The 16300-nt window shown below is 47.8% G+C and overlaps 1 protein-coding gene across 4 annotated transcripts in view; it reads left to right on the top strand.

The window, feature by feature from the left end:
- Nucleotides 1–16229, top strand: part of TRPC4AP (transient receptor potential cation channel subfamily C member 4 associated protein) — a 72553-nt gene extending 56324 nt beyond the window's left edge. For 2 of the 4 annotated variants that reach the window (XM_079128183.1, XM_079128182.1), the window contains exons 9-19: nucleotides 30–172; nucleotides 4410–4541; nucleotides 6286–6344; nucleotides 8553–8654; nucleotides 9790–9873; nucleotides 10941–11031; nucleotides 11942–12082; nucleotides 12577–12685; nucleotides 14085–14197; nucleotides 14940–15146; nucleotides 15332–16229. In XM_079128183.1, the coding sequence (XP_078984309.1) occupies nucleotides 30–172; nucleotides 4410–4541; nucleotides 6286–6344; nucleotides 8553–8654; nucleotides 9790–9873; nucleotides 10941–11031; nucleotides 11942–12082; nucleotides 12577–12685; nucleotides 14085–14197; nucleotides 14940–15146; nucleotides 15332–15469 (1319 nt within the window). In that variant the 3' untranslated portion in view covers nucleotides 15470–16229. Of the gene's footprint in view, nucleotides 1–5; nucleotides 173–4409; nucleotides 4542–6285; nucleotides 6345–8552; nucleotides 8655–9789; nucleotides 9874–10940; nucleotides 11032–11941; nucleotides 12083–12576; nucleotides 12686–14084; nucleotides 14198–14939; nucleotides 15147–15331 lie in introns of all 4 variants that reach the window. The other 2 variants (XM_079128180.1, XM_079128181.1) reach the window with 1 other exon arrangement.
- Nucleotides 16230–16300: the final 71 nt, after the last annotated feature.

The following is a 16300-nucleotide window of genomic DNA, read 5'->3' as shown; positions in this document are numbered from 1 at the left end:
GTCAGCCTCCACTGTGTTCCCTCCTCCAGGCTCTTCTGAGGAGAATGGGCTACCTCACACTTCAGCCAGGACCCAGCTGCCCCAGTCGATGAAGATTATGCATGAGATCATGTACAAACTGGAAGTGCTCTATGTCCTCTGCGTGCTGCTGATGGGGCGCCAGCGAAACCAGGTGGGCACCACCCTAACATCCCAGAACACGGGGAGTCAGGAGCAGATGCTGCCTGGCTTGTGGTGTACAGGGTGCCCTTCCATCAGCCTTCGTTTAGAATGGCACTCACTCTAACCCAGCAAAGTATATGGGTTTTTTTCCTTCTCATAAGGAAACTAGGCTCATTCTAGAGCTTGGGATCTTTCCAGGTACCTTGCTATAGGCAACATTTCTAGACAGCATTGGCACATAGACCAGAAGCAGGCATCTTATCTCAATAAGGTGAGGAATAAAGACTGGCCTTGTAGATGTGCTGGAAGAGTTTCTGATCTGTTGCAAGGTCAGTGTGGTGGGGTAGAGCTCAGAGCTGTGTCTACTTATGAAACCTGGGCAAGTACAGAGGGTTCCAGATGTCGCAGGGTTTCCTGAGCCTTGAAGCAAAAGAAAGGAATAAGTTTGTATAACCTGCAGTGGCAGAAAGAGGGCTCAGAAAGTTTCAAGATTGATGAGAACTAGATCTCTTCTACTAACTCTGCTGGTATGCCAGGCATACTGACAGGAGAGACTTCTGTGGGATGAGAGCTTAGGCAATCAGTAGCCCTCATGCATTTTTATGAGTCAAATGCTGGATCATCACATTATCTCTGGATGACAGATGTGCAGTTAACCTCATTTTACAAATGAAGAACAACTTCAGATAGGGTGCCCAGGGAAAAGACTCCCTTTAAAAATAACATTTGAAATAGCAGTGCACTGAGGAAAGTGAGAGCCTGCATTGTTGAGACAATGAGACAGCTGACCAACTAGAGGGAGCTGTGCCCCTGAGGTGGGAGAGGGCCTTGTAGGTTGGTGGAATAGAAAAGAGACCAGGGTAGATGACTAGGACAGTGAGAAAGGAGAGCTGAGGGATCATGGGCCAACTTGCATTGGAATGTCATAGGCCATTTGAAAAGACTGTTTTTCACTCTGAGTAAAGTGAGGAGTTGTCCCTCTGATTGCTTTGTGAAAGTCTGGGGGTCAGCAAGAATGGGAGTAGGGAAAGCCCTTAGGGACCCTTGTAATTGAGCAAAGATTTGGTAGCTAGGACCAGCACTGATGGGGTGCTGGTGGGAAGGGGTTACATTCTGGCTATATTTTGAAGATGGAACAGAAGAGATTTGCTGATGATTTGGATGCAGAAATATGAGAGGGGAAGAGTTAAGGATGAGCCCCAAGGTTCTGGAGATAGATTTGCCATTTATTGAGATGGTTAAGACTGGTGGGTGAGGAGTGGAGGGGCAGGTTTAGGGAAGATGAGTTTGGTTTTGAACAGGGTAGGATTAGGTGGAAGATGGAATAACACTTGGATTACCAGCAGTTGGAGTTGGGGAGAGGCTGGGGTAAATGAGTTACTTTGGGAGTCCTTAGCATACAATTAGGTAAAACCAGGACACTAAATGAGATCCCGCACTTTCTTCCATAGCCTTGGTGCCGTAGGGTTCTTCTAAGTAAGACAGAAGACACTTGACTTGGTGACCACCATAGGTGTCAGCTACACTTCCCTACACCAGTAAGCAAAGCAAGGTAGATCAGGCTGGGTTTTACAGAAGCCCGAGCAGCAAAGCAGACATCATTTCACTTTAATTGTTAGCCTGACAGATTCTGGACTGCCCGTGCATCTCACACTGGCCAGAGGTTTGACTTCTGTGTCCAGAGACATCCATGAAAATGGAGTCACAGGCAGTAGTACATTTGTTGGGTTTGATCTCCCAGGATCAGTGATGCCAATGATGGGCTGGAAAGAGGCAGACCTCAGGATGAGACCCTGAATTAGGTGTCATGTCCTCTGCCAAGCTTGCCCAAGCTGTGAAGCTTGCTGGACTTCCTTTCTCTGCAAAGCATTGGCACCAGAGCACTGGGCCATGCTCCTAGCCTCACATGCAGTCTCCAACTTCATCCGTATGACAGCCCTAAGATGGGGATAACAACAGCTTTGTTTCATGTTATGTAAAAAAAAAAAAAAAATGTAATAAGCAAATAATCCTCAGAGTTGACATAAATTAGTATCAGCGAAGACTGTGTTCCTTCTTCTCCTCAATTTCTGGGTCTTCCATGAAATAGCTAATTTTACCAATTGTTAGCCCTTCTAGAGGTATATATGCTTATAAAAGTCAATAGTTTTTTTAAACAGTCAATAATACAGCATATCAGCATGTACACAGTTCTTTCTTTTTTGGTACTGGGGATTGAACCAGGGACACTTTACCACTGAGCCACATCCCCAGCTTTTTTTATTTTTTATTTTGAGATAGGGTCTCACTAAGTTGCTTAGGGCATCACTGAGTTGCCAAGGCTGACTTCAAATTTATGATCCTATTGTCTCAGCCTTCCAGGTCACTGAAATTAGAGATGTTTGCCACTGTGCCTGGCCACTTGCTTTCTTAATATTGTATATTAGCAATTGTTCAACTCACTACATGTAAAATACCTTGATTCTTTTTTTTTTTTTTTTTTTTTTTTTGCTGGTGCTTTGTATTTCATTGTGGATGTACGTTATTTAATCCCTGTTGATAAAAATGTAGGTATGTCTGTTTTGGGGGGATTATAAATAACACTTCCTTCAGTAATGTCATAAATATGTCATTTATTATTTGTAAGTTTTCTGTCTGAGAATAAGAAAATGGAATTGCTGGTCAAGGGGAATGTGATTGTAATTTTTAGAGAGATTGCAAGATCATCCTCCCTGAGCAGGTAGTACCAGTCTGCTCTCTCACCCCTAGAATGTGAGTGTATCTGGTGCCTAGTCACCAAAATGATGCCAGAGTTAGATAAAACTTTGTCTCCTTTGCCCATGTGAAAAATCAGTTGAGATTTGAATTTATCTTAAAGTTGTAAGTGAGTTTAAGCCTTTTTCATATATTTAAGAACCTATTCTGCCGGGCACAGGATACATGCCTGTATTCCCAGAGGATCAGGAGACTAAGGCAGGAGGATCGGGAGTTCAAAGCCAGCCTCAGCAAAAGTGAGACACTAAGTAACTCAGTGAGACCCTGTCTCTAAATAAAATACAAAATTGGACTTGGGATGTGGCTTAGTGGTCAAAAAAAAAAAAGAAGAAGAAGAACCTTTTCTATTCTCCTGTCTACACTGTATCCTTTGTCCACTTTTTTTCTGTGGGATTTTTTTTACCCCACAGTGCTAGGGACTGAACCCAGAGCCTTGTACATGCTTAGGCAAGTGCTTTACAGATTGGTCTTTTTGTCTGAGATTTATAGGATTCCTCTTAGAGGAAATTTGCTCTGTTTATGATATGAGTTACCAGTGTGTGTTCTCCATTCGTCATGTTTGACTTGTGACTTTTACTTTTTGTGAATTTTGTGACAGAATGTTAAAAAGATTTGTGTGGTTGAAATCAACAGACTCCTTTCTTGACTTCCAGGTTTAGTAAATCCTTTATGTCCACTCTTGGGTTAATTTTATTTATTATTTTTTTAAGTTTTCACATAGATTTTTCTAGGATTATTAGCAGTTACTTTTTTTTTTTTTTTTCTTTTTTTGCGGTGCTGGAGATTGAACCCAGGGCCTTGTGCTTGCGAGGCGAGCACTCTACCAACTGAGCTATCTCCCCAGCCCAGCAGTTACTTTTTGTGTCTTGCCCCAGTTGAAATTTATCCCATTGTAAAGTATTAAAGTATAAGGCATATTTTCTTTTTTTTTTTTTTTTTTTTTCCTCTTTGGTCCCAGAGATTGAACCCAGCAATGCTTTACCACTGAGCTGAAGCCCCAACCCTTTTTATTTTTTATTTCAAGACATGGTTTTGCTAAGTTGCTGGGCCTGACCTTAAATTTATGATCTTCTTGTCTCGGCCTCCCAGGTTGTGTGGATTTATAAAGTATGTGTCACCATGCCCAGCCACATTTCATCTTCATGATATTGCAAGGATACTGACATTTAAGGGACTTTCTTAGGGTTCTGGAGTTGATACATGGTGGGGCTAAGAGTAAACATAGGTCCAAAACTCATGCTTTTAAGATAAGACCTTCTACATAGTGTGACTTACAGGATTACCTTGAGCAGTCATGAGCAAGGTCAGAAAGTGTGTGTAGCGAGGTGATCCAGGTAGGGCATGTGTAGATGTTTTCTTTAAACCTCGACATTCTACTCTGACTGCTTTCTTAGTCCTAAAGATCGTGACTGTCTGTGCTGAGTATGAGGCTTTGGCACGTCTTTGAAGCACATTTGTCTTTCTTACTGTTTTTCCCTTCCTACCCCATGCAGGTTCACAGAATGATTGCAGAGTTTAAGCTGATCCCTGGACTCAATAATTTGTTTGACAAGCTGATTTGGAGGAAACATTCAGCATCTGCCCTTGTCCTCCATGGTCATAACCAGAACTGTGACTGTAGCCCGGTGAGAAGGGAACCCTGGGGACACGTGGGATTTTACTTGCTAGAAACAGTTGTTTCAAGACCTGCCACTGACCCTTTGGCTTCTTCTCTTTGGGAGTAGGAAGGAACTGAAAGTCCTGTTTTATTATGCCACAGTGGGAAGCCAACTATACCATCCTCTGTAACTTGGTTTGCCTGCAGGCATCATGCACCACCAACACCCTACCTCAGGAAACAGCTTTGGAATGCTTTGGTTTTCTGAGGCCAAAGACTCATCTCTCTGCCATACATTGTACATCTCGCAGTGCCCTAGACAGAATACTGAACTGAGAGTCAGGAAACCTTTGTGCTGCTCAGCTTTTTGGGAGAACTTGAATGAGTTACTGAGTATCTGTTTTCTTACAAAGACTCTTACAAAAGGACAATCATACTCCTACTCTTGCTGACCTCTGGCCTAAGGCCCGCCCAACAATGTGGGAGGGAAAGTGCTCTGGGACCTTGAAATGCTGTGCAGCCTTCAAAGCCCAGTGCCATGAGCCCCCTGATCCCTTCATTCTGGGACTTTTCTCGGTACCTCAACTCCCACTGTATCATTTTTTGTCTTTGGCCTTGTCAGATACGCCTTTTAGTCCATCCATTTGAGTTTTTAATTTTATGTGAATATATTTTGCATTTAATTTTTTCTGACTCCTTTTCAAAAACTGCTTGGTTTTTGTTCATGTAAATATGATGTTTCTTGTGTTTTCTACTTTTGCATGTTTTCTCTATATTATTTGTAGCTTACTTTCTTACAGTCTCTTTTAATTGCTCATGGAGTAACGATGCTTGTATTTGGGTCTTCAGACCCTCAGAGTGCACCTTTGCTTCATGTTTGTGGCGAGGCTGCCTTGAGCGAGGCTTGCTTTCCCTGGTACCTGTGTAGCCTCAGCCCTGGAAGTACTTCTCCAGGGCACCTTTGCTTTCATCTCCCAGGTACTTTGGGGGAGCATCTAACCCAGGGCCAGATTTCGTATTTGGTTCTTGGCCCTGTTGCTCTGTTAGTATGAGCCTAGGTTTGTGTTTCTCCTGGGAGACTCCAGCCTCCACCTTTGCTGCAGGGTCTTAGAATCCCAGCCCTGGTGTGACAAGGCCCCCATCTCTGCACACAGCCCTCAGCTTCCCAAGTGTCAGAGCGAGGGCTTGCTGCTTGGCCTCAAGCCTGTCTTCATGTCCCATTCCTACAGGTTTCCCTTTCTAGTTTATGAACTTAGTCTCACATTTAAAAGTATTTTGGTGATTTTTTAAAAATTCAATATGTGAGATGTTTTTAGAAGGAAGGGTCTACATTAATTAAATTTGCCATTGGTTAGATGTGGAGATCTAACTAGATGGTTTTCTAATAAAGAAAAGTCCTCATTGTGGGTGAGGACAGAAGCTTAAAAGCAGAGTAGCATGCCCAGAGTCTTGCCAGAGTCTCTTTTCTTTTTGGATAGGGCATCTTTGTATTGTTGTCCACGATCCTCAAACTCTCGGGCTCAAGTGATCCTCCTTCTTCCCCACCCCCCACACTTTTTATTGGAGCATTCTAGTTGTACAAACTGATGGAATTTGTTGTTACTTATTCATATATGCACACAATACACAATATAACCATACAATTTAGCCAGTACACTCCTAGCACATTCCCCTCAGTGATCTTTCTGCCTCAGCCTCCCGAGTAGCTCACGACTGGTATTGCCCTGTCTTATTTAGAAACAATATGACTATGGTTTTAAAATGTATTTTAGGACATCACCTTGAAGATCCAGTTTTTGAGACTTCTCCAGAGTTTCAGCGACCACCATGAGTAAGTACACACACCATGAATAAGTACTCGTATGTGTCCCTGCAGAGAGAATCATCGGCTGTGTCCCAAATGTGGGAAATGGTGGGAGCCCTCTGTCACCTCCATGTTACCAAGTGTGGCTGCGCTTCTTTGACCCTGTAGTATGAGTTGCTTTTTGACTCACCAGGGTCAGAGCTTTCCCTCAGCCACTCTGATAAGTAGGGATAGACATTATTCACTCCTTCCTACCCTTGGAAACAACACATCTCTCCACCAACTGTCCTCGGATCTCAGACAGGCAAAGCCAGCAGATTTTTTTGCCTTGTGCTTTCCCCATTTTTCTTGAAATATATTCTGTCCTGTCATTTTCTATTTTTCAACTTTTTATGGGAAATATACAGGAAAGTTATTTTCTGCTATAAAGATAATAGTGAAATGGAGGAAGGAATAGCAACTAACCCTTGACCTTAGTTAGTTAGCATAGTGATGGCAAACTCGGTGAACTGGAATGACAGGCAGCCACTCAGCCCCAGCAGCTGTGCATGTACAGAGAACTGGTTTCACTGTTGCTCACTTTGGATTTTTCCCTCAAGGAAAGCCAGAAATTAAGATTCATAATGAAAACTGAGCACAGTTGCTCATGCCTATAATCCCAGTGGCTTGGGAGGCTGAGGCAGGAGGCTGAGGCAAGAGGCTTGCAAGTTTGAGGCCACCCTTAACAACTTAGCAAGACCTTGTCTCATAATAAAAAGAGACTGGAGGTGTAGCTTGGTGGTAGTGCACTTGCCCAGCATGTGTGAGTCCCTGGGTTCAACCCCAGGACCATGTTAATTAATCAATCAATTAATTAAAATAAATAAATAATAAAGGGCTGGGGATGTATTTCAGTGGTGGAATGCCCCTGGAATCAATCCCTGGTATAAAAAAAAGAAAAAGAAAAAGAAAAACATTTATATAAAAGGTCCTGGTGTTTTGTTTTGTTACAGTGCTGGGGCTCTGATTTTTAAATGGTGGTTTAAATTCTTTTAGAACATTGTATAAGCTAACATTTGCCTAAGAACAAATGTGACCCACAGGCCTCTACGACTTCCTTCATCATGTGTGAGCACCCCCTGTGAGAGTTGCTCTGACTGAGGGCACTGATAGGTTACAAAAGTGTACGGGGTTTTTGGTTTGGTTTGAGAAAATGAATCCCTAGTTTTCATCAGACTCTTAAATCAGCACTTGTGTGCAGGGATCGGGGATACAGCGATGAATGAAAACATCTGTGGCACCTGTCATGAAGAATACAGGCTGGGAAGGGGTTAGGCATTGATCAGAGAATGTCACCAGTAAATGGATGTATGGTGGCCAATGAACATTTTATGTGGGAGGCAAGGAGCATGAGTCTGTAAGAGGACGGTTGGCAGGAGTCCTGTCTGACCATCTGATGCTCAGGAATTCTTCTTTGCAGAAATAACTTGTCAGCTGAGGCCTGCAAGGTCAGTAGTAGTAAATGTCATGCAGGAGGGTGTGTGGTTGAGCCAGGTGCCCTGCCCGTGCAGAAACCCCTGCTGGAGGGAGTGTGGCATGGCCAAGAAAAACAGGGTAACCAGATGGAGGCTCTATCTAGGTGCAGTCACAGAGGTGGTCAGTGGCTGAGCCACATAGGGTCTTGGGGCACATTCTTAGCCCTGGATATTTTATGTCCTCAAGCAGTGGGAACTCAGGAAGTGTTAAATGCAGCAACAGTGTCAGAATCTATTCTGAAGGTTTCTGGGGGAGCTGTATGAAGGCTTGATTCCTGCAGGACTGATTAGGAAACTGGCACTGTGTGCCAGACTCAGGCTGGATGAGAGAGAGTGGGAGGTGGGTCACCACTGGCCAGGCCTTTGCTATGTGACTGGCCTCTGGGAATACTGCAGCAGGGCTAGGCGTGAGGAAGGCAGCAGGTTTGACTGGATTCTGGTGCAGTTGTCTCAAGAAGTCAAATAGAAGTGTTCAGTGGGCAGCAGGAAAGCCTAGAGCTGCTAAGAGAGGGGGCCTCCTTAGTGATGTGGCAGACAGAAAGGGCCTCAGTGCCCTCCTGCACAATGCCACTCGGGGTTGCAAGGTCCTGTGCAGGAGGCATCCTGTGGGTTCTCAGTTTCCCTCTCCCCTCAGAAAATGGGCAGAGGCTTTCTGCCCTGGCACAGTGCTGACAGGCAGCCCCAGCTCCTGTCCTTCACCCCTGCAACCCTTTTGTTTAAGGAATAAGTACCTGCTCCTCAACAACCAGGAGCTGAATGAACTCAGTGCCATCTCTCTCAAGGCCAATATCCCTGAAGTGGAAGCCGTCCTCAACACTGACAGGTGAGTATAGGTGAGCATGGCTTCGGCCACATTCCTCCAGCTGCCAGTGTGCCTCAGCTCACAGCTGTGCACACAGGTGTACACACTCGCCTTGTCTCGCATGTAGCTATAATGTCCCAAGAGCTTCTGTGTACCTGGCACTTCCTCAGGTCTCCTGCACTTTCTCGCTGCAGCCTCGCAGCAGCCCTAGGAAGGAGTGCCCTCATGACCTCCTCTTTACAGATGAGGGACAAAGGCTCCAAGAAGTCACCTGCCAAAGGGCATCTGTATTCTGCCCTCCCCTTGTCACATGCATGTGTGCACTCAAGCTGATGTGGACCTTTCCTGCTTAGTGGTGGCTGGCCACGCAGGGCAACAGAAGCCCCCCTTCCTCCCCTCCTGAGGGTTAAATTCTTTTATACTTTGTTTGCCTGGCTTTGGGAGCAGGGTAACAAGGGTCATAGGAGCCAGAGGAGGGTGGACCTTTTCTAGCAGCCATAGCCATGACTTCTGGGCCTTATTGTGAAGGGATTGAAGGGCAGAACTCACTCAGGTCAAATTGAACTTGGGTCCCTACCCTGATGTCTGCAGGGATAAAAGAAGTGCTGCTATATTTGAAGAGGGAGTTTAAGGGTCAAGACCCCTGCCAACTTGATTGTCTTCTCCACCAATGGGTCTGAGTCATTTCCTCACCTACCACCTTTGCTTCATATTGTAGAAGCCAAGCCCTTATGCACAGCCCAGATGGAACTGAACCTGGGGCTGGGAGCACCTGGGCCCCACCCTGTTGGCACGAACTCTGCCCCATCTGGCAGATTCTGTCATGGCCTCAGATCCACTTGTGGTGTAAATGACCCTGCCTCTAGCAGTTCTGAGCCCCATCTGGCTCGGCATGTGGCTCAGGTCTCTCACCAGCAGGTCTCAGGAAGGCAAGCTGGCCTGAGGTGCAGTGGGAAGCACATGGCTTTCAGTTGATGGTCACAGGAGTCTTTGGGACCTCTGGACCCAGGTGGAGCAGGAGGACACCCTGCAGACCTGGAAATGTCTTTTTTTTTTTTTTTTTTTTTTTTTTAACCATCTAAGCCATCAGAGTGATTCAGCCCCAAGGACTCTGTTAATCTCTCAGATCTGCCACCAATGCTCTTTTTTATACCAGGAGTCTGGTGTGTGATGGGAAGAGGGGCTTGTTAACTCGTCTACTACAGGTCATGAAGAAGGAACCAGCTGAGTCCTCTTTCAGGTGAGCCTAATAATAGGTACCTGTCACTCCTGAGGGACCCAGGAACCAAATGTTAGAAACACCACCTTTAGTCCCCAGCATCCACCCTTGAGATGTGATCACTGTTGGGGAAGCTGGCTCGATGGCCATTTTGGCCTTATGCGACTCAGCAGGTCAGTACTGCCCTGCTGTGGACCTGCAGGGCCTGCCAAGAGGTGACCAGGCATTTATTTGCCAAGCACCTCCTCTGTGCTGGTGCTGGAAAGGAGGGAGAGAAATGGGACACAGACCCTTGCCTGGGTGGCATTCTCTGGGGTGGGGAACAGGCATGAAAAGAAACCCATTTCCATGAAGCATGCAAAGGAATGGAGTGAGGTGCTGTCCTAGGAGCTGTGGAAGCAAAGGAAAGCTTTTCCCCTGCCAGGGGGTGGTGAGGGTGGGCACAGACAGGCCTGTTTAGAGTTCTCAAACCCCTCAGCAACGAGTCTTGAAGGATGTATGCAGGAAGAATTCCAGAAGGTCTGGGTGTGAAACTGTCAGTAGGCTGCACCCCAGGTGAGACCCTGTCACTCAGCCTTCCTAATCCAGACTTCCTATCATGAATCCCAGCTGAGCTCTCTGGGCCACTTGGTTAACATCAGCCATCTCTCTAGACCAGCCCAACATGTGAACTCAGTGGCCTGTCTGCATATACTTTTGTGCTTTCCACACCCATTCCTGGCTCCCAGTTCTGATGTCCTCCCATTCTAAAAGGGCAAAGCCTGTAGTATTTTCACATAGGACTTGCTGGAATAGCCAGCTCTTTGTTCTTAGATGCTACCTTCTCTGTGATACAACTCCTTCCACACAGACCCATATAGAAGACTATTCCTCACTGAGCTGTCAACTCCATGAGAATAAGGATTCCCTTGGTCACTGCTGTATCCCCAGGGCCTGGGGTGAGGCCCAAAGCCTGGTAGATATTCAGCAAATGTCTGTTAAGTAAATGAAAAGTCAGTAAATATCTCCCAACCCCTGGGGGAATTGAACTGGGGCCAGGAGAGGGCAGCTTAGCCACCTGGGCCTGGGGGTCAACGTTTGGGTCGCAGGTTTTGGCAAGCACGAGCTGTGGAGAGTTTCCTCCGAGGGACCACCTCCTATGCAGACCAGATGTTCCTGCTGAAGCGAGGCCTTCTGGAGGTATGGCCTGGAGAAGCCAGGGTGCTGGGTGGCCATCCTCCCCAGCCCCACACATTGCTCTTCTGTTCTGAGCCCTAAGCAGTTCACCAGGAGCAGACCAAATCTCAGCATTTTAAAATGCCAGCACAGATTGCCCTAGGGCTTGCCCTGGGTTTCTGTCTGTGGCTTCCCCATGGGTGCTTCAGGGTCGATGCCAAGACTTGGTGTGTAACTCTGTAGGAGGGTAAGAGTCTAGAGTTACCCAGCAAAGCCTTTGACCCTGAGGGTATTTTGATTTTGACTAAAAGCTAATTTTTCTTCATTGAGTAATGGCCAGTTATAATTGGTTTTTACAAATCAATATGGACAAGAACCTATGAATTGTAACATCCATATGGAAAAGAAGTTTTATTGATCCAAATCATTGTAACTTCAAGAAAATTTTGAAAGACTTTAACTGTCAGAAAACTTTATCAAGGAGTTGACTTTATGTTTTTGATAAAAATTTGCTTATTTTGGTATAAACACAAAGACCACCCATGGGATCAAAATGTGCCCTGTGCTCTTAAACTCTGGCCTCTGGCCTCAGTGCTAGGGCAATGACCAGTGTTAGATCTGGAGATGGCTCCACTGCCCAGGAGCTGGAGAGCTCTGGCTATGTTGGTGACCACACAGCAGGTCAGAGGCTTCAGCTGTGAGCAAGCAAGTACCACATGCCCAACCCCCTGCCCCCTCCTGGTGAGGTGTGTCAGCCTGGTCCTGTCCTTGGAGCCACCAGCCTCCTCAGAATCTAGACAAGGCCACAGGTTCCATAGAACTGGATGTTTGCTTAAAGCAAATGTGTAGTCTGAGCTCCATGCCAGGCCCCAGTGGGAGACTAGTGTAGGGCAACGGTATCCATACCTTCACTGTGTGCCCCTCCTCACCCCAGCACATCCTGTACTGCATTGTGGACAGCGAGTGCAAATCAAGGGATGTGCTCCAGAGCTACTTTGACCTCCTTGGGGAGCTGATGAAGTTCAACGTTGATGCATTCAAGAGATTCAATAAATACATCAACACAGATGCAAAGGTGAGGCTCCTCTGCTCTGTGGTGTTGGCTGCACTGCCACTAAGTTATCTTGGAGCCCTGATCCAATAGTCTCCTGGTGTGAGTTTTTAAGTGGAGAGTGCTAGGATTCAGTGGGAGTCTTCAGCAGACATTCGCTAGCACCTAGTGTGTGCCAGACCCCGGAACTGCAGGTGTGAAGTGTGGGGGCTGCAGTGGGAGGCCCAGAATGGAGCACTGGGCCCGGAGTGTTAGGCAGCCTGGAGCGTGACAGACCCAGTTGAGGCTAGCTGAAGTAAAAGTGAGAGGAGCCAGCACCCTCGGGACAGAACCACTGATACGTGACCCAGAATCTCAGCAGCAGGTGGAGAGAGCAGGTCACTCAGGTTGCCTGTCTTATAAAGCAGCAGGGCTGGGATAGAGGATCACTGAGGTCTGTGGTGGCAACTACCCACCCTGGGCCACAGCCAGCTTGGCCAGCAACCCACTGCCTCGCCTGAGTGCTGTCTCTGCTCCAGTTCCAGGTGTTCCTGAAGCAGATCAACAGCTCCCTGGTAGACTCCAACATGTTAGTACGCTGTGTCACTCTATCACTGGACCGATTCGAAAACCAGGTGGACATGAAAGGTGAGGAAAAGTCAGGGTTCCAAAGCAAATGGGTGCAGTGCGACGGCATTGGGGTTAGTTACCTGACTTTCAGCCAGGAGATGGAATGATCGAAGCAGCTGCCCCAGACAGAAGGTGCTTGGAAGGTGATGGTCTCAGCTAATTGATTCAGGTGCTTTGACTTTTCCCAGTTATTTGTGTTTCCTTTGATGAGCATGTACAACACTTTGATACAGGAGGAGAGCCATTGTGGCCAGCAAAATGCAAAAAAAAAAAAAAAAAAAAAAAAACCAGAAAACCCATTTCCCTCTTCTGGGATGGGGTGAGTGGTACCCCTTCCATCTGTCTCCCTGAGTGTGGGCATGGAGTAGAGCTGTGACTGGGGCAGGGCTCACCTAGAATTGTGTGCACTGAGTACATGTTTATGATTATATGCATACATGTGCTTGCTTTTCCTAGGAGAGTCTGTGGCATTCAGCAGATTCTCACAAATTCGTGAGCACACCCTCCAAAAACAGATAGTTGTTCCATGTGATAGTCACCATTGGTTTTTTTTTTGTTTGTTTGTTTGTTTTTGTTTTTGTGGTGCTGGGGATTGAACCCAGGGCCATGTGCTTGTAAGGCAAGCACTCTGCCATCTGAGCTACCTCCCAGCCCAGTCACCATTGTTGATAGCAAGAAGCATCCTGGTGCTGGGGGTGGAGGTACGCACCTATAATCTCAGCTACCCAGCAAACTGAGGCAAGGAATCACAAATTCAAGGCCAGCCTGGGCAACTTAGCAAAACCCTGTCTCAAAATAAAAAGGGCTGGGGGGTGTAACTCAGTGGTTGAGCACTTGCCTAATGATTAAGAGGTCCTGGGTTCAACCCCCACTATTGCCCAGAAAACAAAACAAAAAATAAACAAACAAAACAGCATCCTTTGGTAATTTAGCCATTTGCCTACTGTTTGTGCCCCTAAAGGATCTATTTTAGGGGAATGGCTACATGGACTTTGGTACAGTCAGCCATCATATCCCTCACCCTATAGTGCTTGGTGCTCACATGCACTGTGATCTTGACAGTGGGAGGACGTGTGGTGCTATGTGGGAAACCAGTCTAGTTAGAAGTTTTGGAAAATGATTGCAACTTTCCTTCACTGGTTTTCTTAATTAGCACCATGGGTCTACTTTCCTGTGGATGCACACTGTCCTGTGGAGAGGAGCCATGGGTGGTGCTAGACTGGGGAACAGGGCTGCTCTTGAGTGTGGTTTTGAAGGACCAGATGGGACTCTGAGAACACAGGCAGCTTTTCCTATAGCTCTTCTGGTGAGAGGCTCCCAGCTGCAGTGTCAGGACCCAAGGGGAGCCCAAGTGGAGGCATAGGTGGCCTGGCCACTAGACTTGAGCCTGCTGCTACCCCTGTGCCTCCCTCCACAGTGGCTGAGGTCCTGTCCGAGTGCCGCCTGCTCGCCTATATATCCCAGGTGCCCACCCAGATGTCCTTTCTCTTCCGCCTCATCAACATCATCCACGTGCAGACGCTGACCCAGGTGAGAGGCCCCACCGAAGGGCAGTTGGAGAAGGGAGACTGGAACCCATTCCCTCTTGCTGGAGTGCAGCACATTTGTTTCTCTCACCCTCGCTCTAGAAATGCCTCTCTTGGCAGTGCTTTGCCCACTGCCCCAGTTTACAAAAAGGGCCTACAATGAGGTAGCAAATTTCCTGAGTTCACAGACGAAGTCAGGACACAGTCAAGATTGGCACGATGTTCTCTTGACTTCCAGTCAGTGCTCTTCCCCAGTGTCCCACATCTACACCCCTCCAGCCATTTGGAATTGGACCAGACTGCCCCCAACTGTGACCTTCCCTTCTCCACACCTCACACCTGTGTTTTCTAAAATGGGGCAATACTAGTACCTATCAGAGGTGATCCTTTTGTTCTGTCATCTAAGAATGTAGAGAAGCTGGGCCCCAGGTGGGGGATGCTTGATGAACAAGACAGCCTGAGACCTCCCTCCCAGGGCACCCAGTCTAGTGTGGGAAGTTCTAAAGTGAGACAATTGTACCTAGTATGTGTACCCAGCCCTGCCAGGTGACCAAAGTTTCCAGAAGAGGTGATGCCCAAGCCGAGATCTAGATGAGGACAGATGTTGTTGCCATCAGGGTGGGCACGGGGAGTAGGAAAATGCTTGGGAAGGGGCAGCTCAGAGGGAGACCCATGGCTGCGCAGGTTCACCAGAGGCCACTGGGACTGCTGGCATGCACCCAGCCCAGCTGCCTGCGGCTTTGCAGGAGAATGTCAGTTGCCTCAACACCAGCCTGGTGATCCTGATGCTGGCCCGGCGGAAAGAGCGGCTGCCCTTGTACCTACGGTTGTTGCAGCGCATGGAGCACAGCAAGAAGTATCCTGGCTTCTTGCTCAACAACTTCCACAACCTGCTGCGCTTTTGGCAGCAGCATTACCTGCACAAGGACAAGGACAGCACCTGCCTGGAAAATGTGAGTGCCCTGGCCTGGAGTGAGTGGGCAGTGGGCACGCAGACCCAGGGCTTCTGAGAAGTATCCAGGGCACAGTTCTCAGCTGGGCTGTGGGGCAGGCTGTTTTTTGTGTCCTTTCCTCCCCTGTGGTGCTAGACTAGGCCTGAATTCTCCAGACACCCCCCAACCCCTCTCTTTTTGCCCAGAGTTCCTGCATCAGCTTCTCATACTGGAAGGAGACAGTGTCTATCCTGTTGAACCCAGACCGCCAATCACCTTCTGCCCTCGTCAGCTACATCGAGGAGCCCTACATGGACATAGACAGGGACTTCACTGAGGAGTGACCTTGGGCGGGGCCTCGGGAGGCTACTGGGCCAGGGCCAGGGCCAGAGCCAGTGCCGGTGAGTGTGGCTACATGTGCCACACAAGCCCTGCCTGTTCCATCCCTCCCCTGCCTCCCTGCCTGACCCAGGTCTTCAGGCACAGGCTTAGTGGGAGGAAGCATCCTGGAAGCCCTGGACCTCTGGATCTGAGGGTCCCAGTCATTAAGGAGCCTCAGTTCCCTCACAGTTCACATGAGGACAGGGCACCATGCCCACCCTTCCCTCATAATCCTGGGACTCTTGGCCTGCCCAGAGGAAGAAAACTTACGAAAAGAGCTCTGTCTGAGCTCCTGCCCGGTCTCTTGGCTGCCAGTCCTGGGGTAAGGAGGGAAGACAAGGTCACCCATGTATGAGCCAAGCCTCCCCTGTCCTCAGGCAGAGGCTCCTGAGGACAGGGGTGGGGATACCAGAGAATGCTGCCTTCCCCCAGGCCTACCCATCTGTCCTTCCCTCGTCTTCCTTCAGCTCCTCTGGTTCTGTTTGCTCATTGGCCGCTGTGTTCATCCCAGGGGGTTCCTCCAGAAGTTAGGGGGCCTTTTCTCCCCATCCGTTGGGGCACAGGGTGGCTGTGCCTGCTCTGCCCCAGAGCAGCATCTCCTGCCTGAGCCCAGACACAGGAACTTGGCTAGGAGCTCACCCTTGGCCCCTCCTGTGTTGCCAATTTATTAACAGCAAATAAACCAAGTAAATGGAGACTATTAAAGAACTTTATTTTAAATGACTGATGTGGACCTGACTTTGTCCATGAGACTGTGTTCCCTTCCACTGAACCCCCGAGAAATGAGGACAATA

Source organism: Sciurus vulgaris (genome assembly GCF_902686455.1).
Source record: "Sciurus vulgaris genome assembly, chromosome: 2".
In the NCBI taxonomy this organism is placed as follows: Eukaryota; Metazoa; Chordata; class Mammalia; order Rodentia; family Sciuridae; genus Sciurus; species Sciurus vulgaris.
This window is presented reverse-complemented; position numbering and strand designations above follow the sequence as displayed.